Raw genomic sequence first — 18,042 nt, forward strand, 5'->3', positions numbered from 1 at the left:
AAAAGGTGCTCCTCGCATTCTACTTATAGTTATCTACAGGCCTCCAAAATACTCTCCAGCCTTTGTGGAGGACTTTACAGAACTGTTATCAGCAATTTCCTCAGAGTTTGACTGTTTTGCTATTACTGGGGACTTTAACATCCACATAGAAAATGCAGAATCCAATATGACAAAAGAAATCATAACTGTTTTGAATACTTTTGATCTGACTCAGCATGTACATGGACCTACACACAATCGTGGACACACTCTACATTTAATTATCAGTAAGGGTCTAAACATTTCATCCATTGTCATTAAGGATGTAGCGCTATCTGATCATTTCTGTATTTTCTTTGAAATATTGATCTGTCCGACTGTTGAAGCTAGATCTGTCTCTGTCAAAAAGCGATGCTTAAATGAGAACACTAGTGCACTGTTTATGAAGGCTATATCTTTAACACCAAGCATATCTGCAGACTCTGTTGATTTTCTCCTTGATTCTTTTAACTCAAAATTACAGAATGTTATTGATAACATTGCTCCTGTGAAAGTCAGGAAGAAAAGTGGCAGACAAAAAGCACCATGGAGAAACTCAACAGCAGTGCGAAATATGAAAAGACAATGCAGAAAAGCTGAGCGCATGTGGCGAAAGACAAAACTTGAAATCCATTATAACATCTATAAAGATATTCTTCATGCTTTCAATGTGGAATTAGGCAAAGCTAGACAGACCTTCTTCTCAAATATTATAAACAGAAACTTAAACAACACCCGCACTCTTTTTGCTATAGTAGAGAGACTAACAAACCCCCCAAGTCAGATTCCCAGTGAAATGCTCTCAGACAGCAAATGTAGTGAGTTTGCTTCCTTCTTCTCTGAGAAAATTAATAATACCAGAAAGGCGATCAGCACATCCTTGATCGGCACTGGGGTAAAACAGATCAGATCACAACCTCAGAAAGTAGCTATTATGTCTGATTTCGAAGCAATTGATGGTAAAATTTTGGAAGAAACAGTACAGCACCTAAAAACATCAACCTGCGCCCTTGATACCCTTCCCACATCTTTTTTCAAAAGAGTGTTAAACTGTTTAGAAGCAGATCTCCTAGAAGTGGTAAATGCCTCACTTCTCTCTGGGACTTTTCCAAAATCCCTGAAAACTGCAGTTGTTAAGCCCCTCCTGAAAAACAGCAATCTGGATAACACCATATTGAGCAACTACAGGCCAATCTCAAATCTTCCTTTCATAGGCAAGATCATTGAAAAAGTTGTTTTCAATCAGCTGAACAAGTTCTTAAGCTTGAATGGATACTTTGATAACTTTCAGTCTGGTTTCCGCACTCATAAAGATAATGAAGATAATAAATGATATTTGCCTAAACACAGATACAGGTAAATTATCAGTGCTGGTTCTATTTGACCTCAGTGCTGCGTTTGTCACTGTCGATCACAACATACTTCTTGACAGGCTCGAAAACTGGGTTGGGCTTTCTGGGATGGTCCTTAAATGGTTCAGGTCATACTTAGAAGGGAGAGGTTATTATGTGAGTATCGGTGACCATAAGTCTGAGTGGACGTCCATGACATGCGGAGTCCCTCAAGGTTCAATACTTGCACCCCTCCTGTTTAACCTATATATGCTGCCACTTCCTTCAGTTAAACAAAGACAAAACTGAAGTCATTGTGTTTGGAAACAAAGATGAAGTTCTCAAAGTGAACATGTACCTTCACTCTAGGGGTCAAACAACTAAAAATCAAGTCAGGAATCTTGGTGTGATTTTGGAGTCAGACCTGAGTTTCAGTAGCCATGTAAAGACAATAACTAAATCAGCATATTATCATCTCAAAAATATTGCAAGAATTAGATGCTTTGTCTCCAGTCAAGACTTAGAGAAACTTGTTCATGCTTTCATCACCAGCAGGGTGGATTATTGTAATGGGCTCCTCACTGGTCTTCCCAAAAAGACCATAAGACAGCTGCAGCTCGTACAGAACGCTGCTGCCAGGATTCTGAGCAGAACCCGAAAACATGAACACATCACACCAGTCCTCAGGTCCTTGCACTGGCTTCCAGTTGCATTTAGAATTGATTTTAAAGTACTGTTGCTTGTTTATAAATCACTCAATGGCCTAGGACCTCAATACATTGCAGATATGCTCATAGAATATAAACCTAACAGATCACTCAGATCATCAGGATCAACTCACTTAAAAATACCAAGGGCTCACTCAAAGCAAGGAGAATCTGCTTTTAGCTGTTACGCCAGCCGCAGCTGGAACCAGCTTCCAGAAGAGATCAGGTGTGCTCCAACAGTAGCCACATTCAAATCCAGACTCAAAACACATATTTTTACCTATGCATTTGCTGATTGAGCACTGTACTATGTCCGAACTGTTTGCACTTTATTTTATATGTATTATCTTTTTATTCTTTAAATTCTTTTCCTGTTTTTTTTTTTCATTTTTAATGTATTTTTATATCTTTTATGTATCATCATGATTCTGACTTTTAATGCATTTTAAATCCAAATAGCAAAATGATCTGTTTTTACTGTTATTTCTATTCCTTATGTTCTATTTTTATTCTTCTTCTTTATGTAAAGCACTTTGAATTACCATTGTGTATGAAATGTGCTATACAAATAAAATTGCCTTGCCTTGCCTTGCCTAATGTATGCAATCGCAATACTTCCCATAAAGAACCAAATAGCAATACTTTGTATATCAGCCCATACAAGTTATTAGTAGTCACATTCTCACAAGATAGCTTGAACAAAGATGCGTTGTCAGAAGGATTTCTCATGAAAGTTTTGCAATGGTTGAGCCTCAGACTAAGGCCTATCAAGATGTTGATAAAAAGTATTGCTTATAATTCATAATTTGCGTTCGACTGAAGAAAAAAAGTCACCTACCTCTTGGATGCCCTGGGGGTAAGCACATAAACATCAAATTTTCATTTTTGGGTGAACTATCCCTTTAAGCGCGTAGGCGACCTGCAGGCCCTCTCTGTGAGCCCTGCATGCTTTGAATTTGGGACTAATGACTCGAAGGTCGTTCTGAAACCCAGGCACGACTACGTCCCTAAAGTGCTCTCGACTCCGTTCAGAGCACAGGTCATTTCCCTCTTGGTGCTACCTCCCTCAGCGGATGAGCAAGAGTTGGATTTACTCTGCCCATTTAGGGCATTAAGGACCTACATCGAGAGGTCAAAGCCATTTTGTCAGTCTGACCAGCTCTTCGTCTGCCTGGTCTAGTGGTGTCTCTATCAAGGACTGCTGTGAGGCGGCCGGCTGGTCCAAGTGCGTCCACTTTGGTCAGATTTTATAACCTGTACATACCGGCGTTACATGCTCGGGTCCTCTCAGTATGATCCGATGGCCTCTAATGAGCCCCGTCTTCATACCATTTATTGGAGAGAGCTAGCTCCCTCATTAGCATGTGTAACATAAAGGGCTCGACAGCTTCGGCCTCCTTACTTATCCTCTGGACCCCCCTGGTGTCCAAGATAGGTTCAGTCGTTCCCTCCCATGGCACGGCGTGGTTGAATTCATTCCCCAGATGCAGTATGAGTGAAGTGTCGAAAGGGAACATACTCGGTTACGAACTTAACCTTGGTTCCCTCAGATACGGAATGAGTACTGCATTAGTTCCCATGCCACGGGGCTGAACAACTCAGTGTCATCGCTTCAGTCGATTGACCTGAAATCCTATGGCGAAATGTTCGCTTATGTAGGCAGTCGCCCCACCCATTTTGGTGGGCTCTGGCACGCTGCATCGCCATAGGCTCATGGGTAACGCTTTAGATTACAGCCCGGAAAGTACTGCGTAATTACAAAGAATTTACAGTATAAATAATTTGTTATTACAGTATAAATAATTTGTTATTTTCCTGGTTGTTACCCCTTTATTCCCAATACTTTACATATTGTTCCCCTATACTTACACATACTTACTGTATAGGTACACTATAGTTATCAAAAGTTACGTTGTAAATTTGTTGTAATTACGCAGTACTTTCCGGGGTGTGATCTAAAACGTTACCGGCTCGTGCAGCGCCGTCGCACCGTCATTGGTTCAAAAAGTTTTCCAGTGTGAACCAATAGTCGTGCAGTTACACTGCGTTGCTGAATAAGGCTTCAGTATCGAGGAAAAAGAGTTTTTCCCCACACGCAGTACTTGTTCCGTATCTCAGGGAACCGAGGTTATGTTCGTAACCGAGTACATTTTTTTGTTATAAGTCAGAAACAACAAGGAAGCAGCCTCACGCTATATAAATTATTTATAAATTAGGCCCCTGGTCTCTCCATCAGCCATTTCCCCTGGTTTCTTGCCTTCTGCTTGCTCTTCATCCTCCTCCAGAGCCCCCACCCTCTCTCCTTAGTTGGACTGTTATGGCTGAAGGACACACCTTTCTGGGAGGGGGCATAATGCAACATGAATATTCATATTTTATTTTGTGTTAATCGAGTTCAGTTCCTGTTTGCCTGTGTTTCCTTTTCTGGGATGTCTCCATGGTCATTGATTGAGTTATGCAGGTGTTCCTTGTTATGTTACTTATCTTTGTGTGTATATTAGCCCTCAGTTAATTCAGTTCTTTATTTTGTGTCATTAGTATCAAACGTGGTTGTGTTTTCTCTTATGTTCTCCTGTGTTTGCCTTGTGGATTATTATAAATACTGTTACAGTTCTCGCCTTCGTCTTTGTTGTGCGCTTATACAGCCACAGCACTGGCACTGTGAGGGATAGACGTACAGTCATTACAATGGCACATGCTGCATTAAGTTCCTAGATCTTGTAACTATCACAACTTTTTTTACAATTGTTTTATAGTGTTTTGTCTACTGAATTTTTCTTCAAAAAGACATTTCATCAGTTGAACAATCGGTATGTTGTTAAACAATAGTACAATCAATTGAACACACTATACTTCTATCCCTCACAACCTCATTTTCATTCCTATCAAAACATATGATGCTACCCTGACTAATCTCATTGGCCACAGAATCTGCTTGTGCTGTGTAGTAAATTATGTGATTGCAAGTAGATTTCATAATAAATGGGATATCAGTCTGTGCCATATAAAGTATCATGACTGAACTAAATACGAATTACATTACAAAGAATGAAGACATACAGTGTTGAAGCAATATACTTATTAACCAATTTTAAAAGATAAATTCCAGATGAATAAACCTTATCTGATGGAGAATTGTCTATAGTATGCAGAGGTGGACATTCCAGGGGTCAGAAAGTAAAAGTCCTGCCATATTTTTATCTCATCCACTGAAGCATTAATGAGATAATTAAGTGATTGGGTGATGATTGAGCATTATTGAAGACACCTGATGATAAAAAGCAAAATCACCAAAGGAGAAAATCACAATTTTTAAGTTACCATCATCGAGGTCAGGGTTTGTTTTAGTTGAGCTCTTGACCCTTGACTTTTTAGTATTAGATTTTGTTTGGGCAGTTTTAACTGCATTAAAACTAAACAGACAAGCAAAGTTAAAAGACAATCAGGTGTTGGTTATGTTTTTACATAATCATTATTTGATCTGAATCACTGAACTCATTTAGAGCCCAATATCTGAGTTAGATTTACATTATTGATTACAGCAGCACTGTGATTCTACAGCACAAGATCAGCTTTTACAATACATTTTTTTTTTTTTTCAGATTTTTTTTTAAAAAGCGCTCATTTAAACACACAAACATCAAGAATCATCCTGTGAATCTCAACAGTGGTGGCCATTATAAAGCATGTTGCAGTGCATTCTGGGAGCCACCAATCAAAATTCATCCATGGCTCCCATCATGCATTGCTGTATGAATAAATTATGAGCTAAATTGTCTTAGTAATTTCATTTATTCTCACTATTAAAATTTTGCTGTTTTTCTGTGACTTTTTAGTAGCTTGTTTTCTAATGTTCAGAGTTGATCTGTTGATCAGAATATGTTGCTTGTCACCGTTGTTGAGATTCACAGGCTGATTCTTGATGTCTGTGTGTGCCTAAAATATTTTTTTTTTTTTTTTGTGATAAGGACAACTTAAAAAAAAAAAAAAAAATTCTGTATTGTATAAGCTGATCTTCTGCAGAATCACAGTGCTGCTGTAATCAATAATGTAAATCTAACTCAGAGATTGAGCTCCAAATGAGTTCAGTGATTCAGATCAAATAATGATTTTGAGAAAACATAACCAACACCACCTGATCATCTTTTTTCTTTGCTTGTCTGGTTGGTTTTAATGCAGTTAAAACTGCCCAAACAAAATCTAATACTAAAAAGGCAAGGATCAAGAGCTCATCTAAAACAAACCCTGACCTCGATGATGGTAACTTTAAAATTGTGATTTTCTCCTTTGGTGATTCTGCTTGTTATCATCAGGTGTATTCAATAATGCTCAATCATCACTCAATTTATCACTTATTTATCTCATTAATGCTTCAGTGGATGGAATAAAAATATGGCAGGACTTTTACTTTCTGACCCCTGGAATGTCCACCTCTGATAGTATGTCATCCAACTGAGCATCCCCAAAGGATTTGGGTAGATTATTTTGAATGTAATTACTTATAGATAGCAAGATAACAATGCCCTTTACTGATATTGTATAATCACAATGGAAAAGGTGAAGCGTGAAATACCCTTAATTGAGAAACTGAGAATTTTCTGATACTAACAATCTAGGGTTGGCTCAAACTCAGCTCAACGAAGCATTAAAAATTCTTGCTTTCTGTGCATGTGCAAATGCTAATGAGCAAATGTTGCCTGCTTTATTCCATTTTCTTCACTCTATTTCTTTATTTACACATATTGCTTAATACATAAATTATATCTTAACACTTTATTAACATTTGAATGATGAGAAGAACAAATGAACAATAATTATTAATATTTATTTAGTGTACACCAGCTACAAATTATGCATTCATTAATAATGTTGACTGTTATCACATATTTATGTTATAGATCTATGCATGTTGCCTTTGTCGGATATGCCTATACATAGGAAATTCATAGAAAGAAATTAAAATATGTAACAATAATGTTAATTTGTTAAAGCTGCTTTTTTTGGTTAAAAATGATCCAAAATCAATTTTTGGTACATAACCAGCCAGTGTTCAAAACTATCAAACATTAAATACACAGTCACGCAATGCTGATGTTGTTAACATTAACAATTTGAGAACAATATATTAGTAATAATAATTTGCATGGTTTGGCATGATCCGAGCTAAGCGATCGTTACATTTAATCATCATTGGCAGCCCAATTTATTGTAGGCCTAATGCTTTTTCCTCAGTTGGTCAGAACAAAAGTGGCAGACATGTTACTTACTTGTTCAGATGATATTTTCCAGTGAAAATTCTTATATTGGTCATACTTTGAAGACGTAGGATCTGTGATTCTGAAGTACAGTATCCACACCGTTGCATTGACTGACAGCAAGCATTAGATTCATCCGCGCTGACGAGCTGTGCCGAGGCACAACGCACATACAGATAACTATTCCGCATATGACTGCAATTGCAGGTTTCAAACAGAGATGGCGACAAAGAGGAAAAATTGCGGACTGCAGCTTTAACATTAGTTAATGTATTAAATAACATGAACTAACCATGAGCAATACATTTGTTACTGTATTTGTTAATCTTTGTTAACATTAGTTAATAAAAATACAGCTGTTCATAGTTTGTTCATGTTAGTTCACAGTGCATTAACTAATGTTAAAAATTACAACTCGTGATTTGAATAATATATTTTTTAATGTTAATTTCAACATTTTCTAAGATTAATAAATGATGTAGAAATGCAGTTCATTATGAGTTCATTAACTAATGTAGTTCACTAATGTTAACTAATGAAACCATAAGTTTATAATAAAAATAAAATAAAATAAATAAATAAAAATCAGAGCATGTATAATGCACAATGAAAGGAGTACATAAATACATGCATGTGTTACATATTAAGCAGGATCCACGTCATGACTACTGGAGGACAGAGCTGGATTTCATGAGGGTTGATCTTTCCTCAAGTGTAAAGTAGACTTGACCTCTCTGCTTAAGTGTGAGGGACTTTCCCTGAGGGTGAACAGGAGCATTGCTAGTCTCTTACAGCACAAAAGCTTTATTGAAGAGTGATTGTGATTCTGTGTCCTCAAGTTGCCTCATCAAATGTCACAAGAAATCTAATGTCATGTTGTGTCCTTTTCCTTTACTATGGAAGCTTGTTTCAAACATGGAATAAAAATAAAAAAGGTAATTGTGAAAAAAATAAAATAAAATAATAAATAAATAAATAAATAAATCTACAAATAAATAAAAATCAGCTAGAATTAACTTTTATTTATGCAAATTTTTAACATCCTTTGTCTTATTTCCTTGGATTGTAAACCATATATTATGGGATTCAGTCCAGGTGGTATAACATGAAACATTACACCTCCAAACTTCCTAGTCTCAGCATATACAGGGAAACGATGGAGAAAAATTGGAACAAATCCACAGATCTGCATGATTATATAAACAGTTAAGTGAGTGCTGCAGGTTTTAATGGCTTTGCTGTTGGTTGCTTTGCTTTTGCTTTTTATACATACCATCACTATTCTGAGATATGTCAGTAACACACACCCCAGCGAGGAGGTGAGTAAAACCACAGTAAAAGTTAATCCATATACATTATTAATCACTGTATTTTCACAGGACAGTTTAAAGAGTGAAGCATTGTCACAAAAGTGGTTTGAAATGAATGATCTGCAGTGAGAGAGACGCACACTGAGGCCGATCAAAATTGACACTGGAACTACTGCAGCACCCCAGACTCCTGCCGACAGTTTTACAATCATTTTATTGCTCATTATAGTTGGGTATCGCAGTGGATTGCATATGGCCACATATCTATCAAAGGCCATGATCATTAGAATAGTATTGGATGTTGTTCCATATAAATGTGCAAAAAAAGCTTGGAAAACACACTCCACATATGTGATGTAGCGCTCAGAGGGGTCTGTCATTAAGTCCCTCAGTAAACGCGGTATGAGGACAGTTATTCCTATAATATCACTCACTGGCAAATGACAGAAAAGAATGTACATAGGCTGGTGTAAACTTTTTTCTGCTGAGATCTGAATCAAAATCCCAATGTTAGACACCATTACAAAGACATAAGCCATCAACAGAAAAATGAATGTAAGCTGGCTTGACTGAGGTGAAATTTGCAGTCCTTCCACTAAGAGTACACTATATCTGAATGTCAGGTTGTCCATTTGTGACCTAAAAAAAAACACAGATTAAGTGACAAACACTTGTATTAACAACATAATATCTCAAAGCATTGCTACAGGTAGATTATTTATGCTTCCAGAGAGTAGTCATATTTTATACTAATGTTGAAAAAAATAGTAGGGTTTTCTTTGTTATGTCACTCTTTATTATCTATGTCTTTCTGTAGAAAGGTTACTCCTTAATTTTACCAAGGGAATTTGACTTTTTTTTTTTTTTTTTTTTTCACTTGCTTACAGAACTCAAGAAATATTTTTGATCACTGTACAATTATGTAATATGACTTTAATATAATATGACTACATCTGAAATATTCTTTACTCACCAAGGAAAATGACAGATAGACACACAGTTGTCACGTCACTTCATATAAAAGTCACTTCATATACAGAGGCATCTAACTCTATTAGTCAGTGTTACTGAATTATCATTAGTTATGAAGAGCACAACCTGGTTGTCTCTGAGTAGATTTAAGCAAGTATCACCATTTTATTTATGTGTCACCACAACTTAAGTCTTCTTATAATACCCCAAGAGTGAAAATACACTTGTATCTCTCTTTTCTGTGATTGGTGCACTGCTTACCAGGGGTTTGTTTCCCAAAAGCATATAGCACTTTATATTGCGCTTTTTACAATGCAGGTTGTGCTAAAGCAGCTTTACAGTGATAACTGGTATATAATTTTGGCTGCACAGCAGCTCTTAAAGAAAATGATGTCAATTCAGGCAGATCAAAGCACTGTTGAATATCCAATGTCAAGTGTCCCCAACTAAGCAAGCGAAAAGCGACAGCGGCAAGGAACCCAATCTCCAACAGGTAACATCAGGTGGCAAACTAGGTGACAAATAGGTGTTAAAATGAAGAAAAAAAAAAAAAACCTTGGGAGAAACCAGGCTTAGTCGGGGGCCAGTTCTCCTCTGGCAAACAGTGCTTTGTTATGATAACTACCTGACATAAGTCTGAATGGATCGCAACATTCAAAGTATTTATTCCAGTTCAATCTAGTTGAGGATCGTATTCATCACGCCGGTATGGATGGTTTGTTGAGGAGCTGTGCCACTGGTTGTTGTGTCGATGAGGCCTTCACAATGGATGTTAGTTGACTCAATCTCTGCTGATACTTCAGGGGTGCGTTGTGGTCATGTCAAGGTGCAGGTCCTCAATCTCACCTGGATATGGCCCGGATCCGGTTGACTATGGTAAACCTCGGGATAAACAGAAAGACTAATATTAGCGTAGATGCCATTCTTCTTCTGATGTAACGAGTACATCTGGTGTTATAGGAAATGTTCCTGGTTCCGTCTGACCTAATTTATGCAGCCTAATAATCCTTTAATGGATTTGAAAATATAAATTGATAATGTGTTATGTGTATGCCAGGTTAAAGAGATGCGTTTTTAGTCTAGATTTAAACTGACAGAGTGTGTCTGCTTCCCAAACAATGCTAGGAAGATTGTTCTATAATGTTGAACTATAATGCATTGAGAGCTCGCTCAGGTACTGTGGAGCTAAACCATTTAGTGCTTTGTAAGTAATTAGCAAGATTTTAAAATCTATACGATGTTTAACAGGAAGCCAATGCAGTGTTGACAGTACTGGGCTAATATGGTCATACTTCCTAGTTCTAGTAAGAACTCTATCTGCTGCATTTTGTATGAGCTGTAGTTTATTTATCAAGCAAGCGTAACAACCACCCAGTAGAGCGTTTCAATATAGCCTTGAGGTCATGAACGCATGAACTGTTATAGATATATTTTTAAGATGGAAGAATGCGGTTTCACAGATGCTAGAAACATGGCCTTCAAATGAAAGACTGGTATCAAAGAGCACATCCAGGTTCCTAACTAACGACAAAGACTTAACAGAGCAGACAAAAAGTGTTAGACAGTATTTTAGGTTATTACGTGAAGAAGTTTTTGGTCCAAAAATCAGAATCTCTGTGTTTTTTTTTTTTTTTTCTGAATTTAATAATAGGAAATTACTGGTCATCCAATTTTTTATATCAGCTATGCATTCTGTTAATTTTGTGAATTGGTACGTTTCGTCAGGATGCGAAGAAATATTGAGCTGAATATCATCAGTGTAACAGTGAAAACTAACGCCATGCTTCCTAATGATATCTCCCAAGGGTAGCATGTACAGAGTGAAAGGCTACGGTCCTAGAACTGAGCCTTGCGGTACTCCATATTGAACTTGTGATTATTATGACATCTCTTCGTTTACTACTACAAACTGATAATGGTTAGTATGATTTGAACCATGACAATGCAATTCCACTAATGCCAACATAATTTTCGAGTTTATTTAAAAGAATATTGTGATCAATAGTGTCAAATGCAGCACTAAGATCCAGTAACACTAAAAGAGAGATACAACCACGATCTGATGATAAGAGGAAATCATTAGTAACTTTATTGAGAGCAGTCTCAGTACTATGGTACGGTCTAAATCCTGACTGGAAATCCTCACAGATACTATTTATTTCTAAAAAGGAACATAGTTGTGATGATACTGCCTTTTCGAGTATTTTTGACAGAAAAGTGAGATTTGAGATCGGTCTGTAATTGACTAATTCTCTAGGATGAAGTTGTGTTTTTTTAATAAGAGGTTTAATAATCCATTCATTTTCTTCAGCTTATCTGGGGCCGGGTCGCGGGGGCAGCAGTCTAAGCAGAGACGCCCAGACTTCCCTCTCCCCTGACACTTTCTCCAGCTCTTCTGGGGGAATTCCGAAGCGTTCCCAGGCCAGCCGAGAGACGTAGTCCCTCCAGGGGGACATGCACGGAACACCTCCCCAGGGAGTCGTCCAGGAGGCATCCGGAACAGATGCCCGAGCCACCTCAGCTGGCTCCTCTTGATGTGAAGGAGCAGCAGCTCTACTCTGAGCTTCTCACCCTATCTCTAAGGGAGCGCCCAGCCACCCTGCAGAGGAAACTCATTTCGACCGCCTGTATCCGGGATCTCGTTCTTTTGGTCATGACCCAAAGCTCATGAACATAGGTGAGAGTAGGAATATAAATTGACCGGTAAATTGAGAGCTTCGCCTCACAGCTCAGCTCCTTCACCATGACAGACCGGTACAATGAATGCATTTTCTGCAGAAGTTGCACCAATCCGCCTGTCAATCTCCCGCTCCATCCTTCCCTCACTCGTGAACAATCGTGAACCCTTCAGGTTGGTGTCGGTAGTCCTGCCCCAAGTGGAGGAGTTTAAGTATCTTGGGGTCTTGTTCACGAGTTTTAATAATAGCCATCATAAAAGTTTTCGGTACGTATCCTAGTGATAAAGATGAATTAGTCGGTATAGGGTCTAACATACATGTTGTTGATTTTGATGATTTAACAAGTTTAGACAATTCTTCCTCTCCTAAAGAAGTAAATGAATTGAATTTTTCCTCAGGGACACTACAATGCACTGACACGATACTGTAGTAGGTGCTTGCATGGTTATAATTTTCTGTATAATATTGTCAATTTTGCAAGTAAAGAAGTTCATAAAGTCATTACTGCTGTGCTCTTTGGAAACATCAGAAGTTGAAGCTTTATTTCTTGTTACTTTAGCCAATGTATCAAATAAATACCTAGGGTTGTGCTTATTTTCTTCTAAAAGTTTTGAAAAATAGGCAGATCTAGCAGTTTTTAAGGCCTTTCTGTACTCAGTCATTCTCTTCTAGTTTTGTTTTCTTCCAGCTGCGCTCCATTTTTCTGGCTGCTACCTTTGGGGGCCAAGTGTGCTCATTGTACCACGCCATTGGATTAATTTCCTTATTTTTTTTAAACACAAAGGAGCAACTGAGTCTAATGTGCTGGAAAAGACCGAGGCAATAGTTTCTGTTGCAATATCGAGGTCTTCTAAGCTGTCTGGTATGCTAAGGTGTTGAAACTGATCAGGAAGATTATTTATAAAGCGATCTTTAGTGGTAGAAGTGTTTAGCCAGTTTAGCAGCCTTGACTAAATGTAGTATAAACAAGACTAGATAATGATCTGAGATGTCGTCACTCTGCTGCAGAATTTCAATGGCATCAATATCGATTCCATGTGACAATATTAGATCTAGAGTATGATTACAACAATGAGTGGGTCCTGACACGTGTTGTCTAACTCCAATAGAGTTTAGAATGTATGTAAATGCCAATCATAATGCATCTTTTTCATTATCTACATGGATATTAAAATCACCAACAACAAGGACTTTATCTGCAGCCAGTACTAACTCTGATAGAAAATCAGCAAATTCTAAAAGTGTTCATGGTGTCCTGGTGGCCTGTATACAGTAGCCAGCACAAATGTCAACTTACATAATGTTACATAAAGTACCATCACTTTGAAGGAATTATATTTGAAAGACTTTTGACTAATACTGTAAATATTACTATAAATTACAGCAACAGCTCCCCCCTTTGCCTTTCTGATGAGGATTGTGTTGATAATCATAACTTTGAGGGCAAACTCATTTAAAGTAATGTGATCATCTGGTTTTAGCCAAGTTTCTGTCAAACACAGCACATCTAGATTATTGTCTGTGATAATATCATTTACAATAAGTGTTTTTGAAGAAAGGGATCTCATATTTAAAAACCCAAGCTTTATCATTTGTTCATCAGTATTATCTCTATTTTTTATTTGTTGAACATCAATTAAATTTTTAACCATTAAATGGGTTTGGAAGTTTTTTTTTGTTTTTTACTAATTCAGGGTACAGACACAGTCTCTATGTGATAATATCTAGGTGTAAGAGTTTCTATGTGTTGGGAATTATCTGACTTCTGTATTGTGAGCCGGTATGTCTGCTTCCTGACCTGGGCCGTAGTTTGTCATGTTTCCGCTCTAAGACCATGTGCCATATTACTAGAGAGAAGAGCAGCAACTTCCCGGGAGGGATGAATACCATCTCTTTTCAACAGGTCAGGTCTCCCCCAAAAACATTTCCAATTGTCTGTGAAACCTATATTATTCTGATCGTACCTGATCAGAAGTTTTATTACATTTGTGTTTTTCTAATGCACTTCAATGCACCTAAAAAAAAAAAAAAACGCAGGAAGTTAAAATGTCAAATAAATCTAGAAATGTTTACTGCATGAAAAGTAAATAATTTTAATGTATGGGTTACATTTTAATCTGCAGCTTCATGCAAGACCGCCAAGAGAAATGTTACGTATGATTACATATCATCCACACACATGGAAACACAAGTAGTACTGCACGTTCACATTTTTCCACCAATGAACGGAACTGTCTGTGTTTTAGTGCGTGCACAAATAAAACTAACGTGCCCGTTTATGCAATTGCTTCATGTTGCATTAATGACAGATAATATCCGGTAAAAGGGAAGCAAAACATTCTTGATATTTAATGTTGCGTCTAATGGTTTTATTTCTTCAACAGCTTAAAGTTTAATGCACATTTGTGTTGTATAGCAACAGGCCATTTCACGTTTATTTTCACATACCACTTACTGTGTCTATATTAATAATTTTGTCTGCAATTCAGTCTTTTAATCCACACAATTTGTGCTGTCATTAATAGTTGTCATTAATAATGTCTGCATGCTAATAGCTGTACTTGTAAAAGTATAGAGTGTAAGACCAAAATTAGCTCAAATGAAATTTATTTATTAATCTATAGACAATTATAAAGAGTCATTCAGTTTATGATCAAGCAACTGAATCATCCAGCGTTCATCTGCTCGGATCGTAATAAGCTCTTGTAGAGGATGTGAATATCCAGCTATCATGAAAACACTAATTAATAGCTCGGTAACAAGATCGACAGTTTAAAACATTAAATTTTACAAGCACATAATACAAGACACTTTGTTTTAAAATCTGCAAGAGATTTTATTTATTCTAACACAAACAAACAAACACACACACACACACAGAAACATGCATACACGTTGCAGAAATAAATTAAATGAGAAAGAAAGAGTTTTAAGAGAGGGAGATATGATGAGCATTTACAGCAAAATATGCACTTCAGAAGACCTGACCTGAACGAACCATGAATCATTAATTTAATGCACCAGTTCAGTTTTAGAATCTGGAGGTACTTGCTTGAGTTGACTTTAAATGGGAAACTTCTTTGTCGGTGTGCAGAGAATGGCTTTCCGAGTCGATAATTTGTTGCAGAATCTTTTCAGGTCCGGATGGTGGTTAGGTAAAAACCAATCCTGTTTGAGCATGCTGTTAAAATGAAAGGAAGTCTCTTTATCGTGGCTGGAGTTAAAGTTGAAACGTCAAAAGTCATTAGTTAAACTTTGTGGCAAAACTTAGAACACAAGACTCTCAACGGAAAAGAAAATTAAATAAAAGAAAAGAAAAGTAAGTAAAAGTTGGATGGCTTGAATGAACTGCTTGTCAGCTTAGTCTTGTCTTCGTTTTGTTCTTGTTACTGCATGGTTACTCTTTGTTCTACTTCTGGTACCTTGTCTTGGGATATGACTATTTAAATTTAGGTGTTTGTCCCACCTCTGAGAGGAGTTCTGGCCAATCAGATATTGTCTTGTTTCAAAAGGTGGATTTTCTCCGCCCCAATCATAAAATAAGTGTTATCGCCGGTCTCTGGAGTTGCCGGCTTTGGCAGAAAGTACCGTTTAGACAATTTCTATTAAAATGAATATGATGCATTTTACAGAGATTTCATTCAAGCCATGATTTAAAGGAAAAGAAGAGATTTAAAACATATCAGACACAAAATACTTTCATTCAACCATTCAATAGTTATGCATTTAAAATATGTTTGTTAAGTCCATTTCAAATTGTTTGGAACAATTTGATGCAGGTTTAGTTGTAGAAACAGTCTCTGTGAGTTTTTCTGTAAAGTTAGGTCACTCAGAAAAACAGGCCTGCATTGTCTCTGTCTCTTTTGATTTGGAGATCAAAGACTATTTATCTTCTTTTCGACTATTTAGTCTGTCACTTCTCCTTCATTCAGGAAGCATGGTGCCCTAAAAGTACCTAGCAGGGGTTTTCTGTAGATGGACTGGAGCCGAAAATTAGAATCTCTGAGTTTGGGTTTGTGGAATTATGTTTTGAAAGAATCATCTGAATGATTAATTTGTCTGGTTCGTCCATGGTTCCTACAAGAGAGAACACAAAGTAATCCCAGTTGTGCGTAGTTTATATCTGCGTGGTAGCGCAACAGGTAAGCCGAGTGATCTTGTGCGACCTCTGAGAGGAGAACTATCCCTTTAATTTACCTTTAAAGGGATAGTTCACCCAAAAATGAAAATTTGATGTTTAAAGGGAACACAATGAATGGGAACACAATCAATAAGAGTCAGAAAACTTGCATAGACAATAAGCTTTGTTAAATGTTACCGGCCCTGTGAATAGCTCTCAATTTGCAGGTTCGAGTGATACAATTTAATTCACTCTACATGTCATATTCAGTGGTTTACTGGTTGTTCTTCCTTGCACCACTTTTGGTAGGTATTAAGGGTAAGTCAATTAAATAAAAGCTGCCTTTAGATCTTCCGCCTCTCAATGTTACATTGATTTATTTAGCTTTTTTCTCTTAAGCATTTTTTAATGATTCAGCAACATTGAGAAATTCCTGTTCTGTGTAAACATATTTGCACATCAGAACTGTTTCTTGGTTGATATTACTTAATTGTGGAGTTTTTATTATTATTATTATCATTATTATTATTAAACCACATGAAAAGACAAAAAGGATGGTGTAATTCAATTATGATGACCTGTTAAATCTTTTTAGCCTTTATTAAAACTCAACTTTGCCAATGAACACATGGTCACTCTCATTAACTCTCATTAATGCTTCTTCTTTAATACATAATCCAAGCTTACATTAGCTGCTGCTTATGTGATAACATCTGTATGTGAATTTACAGTATTTTTTTTTTCTGTTGAAATATATGTACCATACATGCTAAATGTGGAGTAGAGTTCTTTTATAGACATGAATAAATAAATGAAATCACTTTGTATTACCTTTATTTCTAAAAAAACTAATACATACTACATATGGCCATATACCTGTCAAAGGCCATGATTATTATCACAGTGTGAGATGCTGTACCATTCAAATGTACAAAATAAGCTTGAATAACTCTAACTTTAACTCTAAGCAGCAGGGGAAGTGGAAGGTCTGATGTAGCCCTGATCTAAAGCTTCCTTAATGTACTCCTCCATGGCCTTCTGCTCAAGAATGGATAATGGGTAGATCCACGGGGCACTGACTCACCCGGAAGCAGATCAATGGCGCAGTCCCATGGCCGATGTGGAGGCAGTTTATAAGCTCTCTTAGAGCAGAAGACATCACTGAAGGGGGCAAAAGGTGGTATATCCACAGACTGCTTTTCCACTGGGCTTTCAATGGAGGTTGAGCAAATGGGAACCATCACAGAACGAGGAGGAGAAGGCTGAGGAAGGTGAGAGAAGCAGTCTGGGAAACAGGTGTCCCACTTCAGGATTTCACTGGTGGACCAGGAGATGATGGGATTGTGCTGCTCCAACCAGGGATGCCCTAGTATCACATCAGCGGTGGAGTCCTCCAGAACCAGAAGATGTTGTTGTTCCACATGCAGCAGTCCTACTTGGAGTTCAATTGGACCAGCACATAGCTGGACAAGCTTGCGGCTGAGTGGTTTACCAGTTGCGGAGTGGATCTGGTAGATGAAGTAGTCTTGAGCTTGAGCTGGCGGCAGAGGGCACCAGAGAGGAAATTACTGGATAACACAGAGTTGAGGAGGGCATTGACTGGAATGGAGATATTGACAGCAATAAGCATTACAACAGTAGTAAGTGGCTT

At 37.4% G+C, this 18,042-nt stretch overlaps 1 protein-coding gene across 1 annotated transcript; it reads right to left on the minus strand.

Annotated features, from left to right (window-relative positions):
- Nucleotides 1-8,323: 8,323 nt before the first annotated feature.
- Nucleotides 8,324-13,620, minus strand: LOC137012622 (olfactory receptor 10H1-like). Its single transcript, XM_067375970.1, has 2 exons — nucleotides 13,605-13,620; nucleotides 8,324-9,255 (listed from the first exon to the last, which is right to left on the minus strand). The coding sequence occupies exon 2, from the start codon at nucleotides 9,251-9,253 to the stop codon at nucleotides 8,324-8,326; it is 930 nt and encodes a 309-aa protein (XP_067232071.1). The 5' UTR covers nucleotides 9,254-9,255; nucleotides 13,605-13,620.
- Nucleotides 13,621-18,042: the final 4,422 nt, after the last annotated feature.

This window comes from Chanodichthys erythropterus, chromosome 22, assembly GCF_024489055.1.
Source record: "Chanodichthys erythropterus isolate Z2021 chromosome 22, ASM2448905v1, whole genome shotgun sequence".
Lineage (NCBI taxonomy): Eukaryota > Metazoa > Chordata > Actinopteri > Cypriniformes > Xenocyprididae > Chanodichthys > Chanodichthys erythropterus.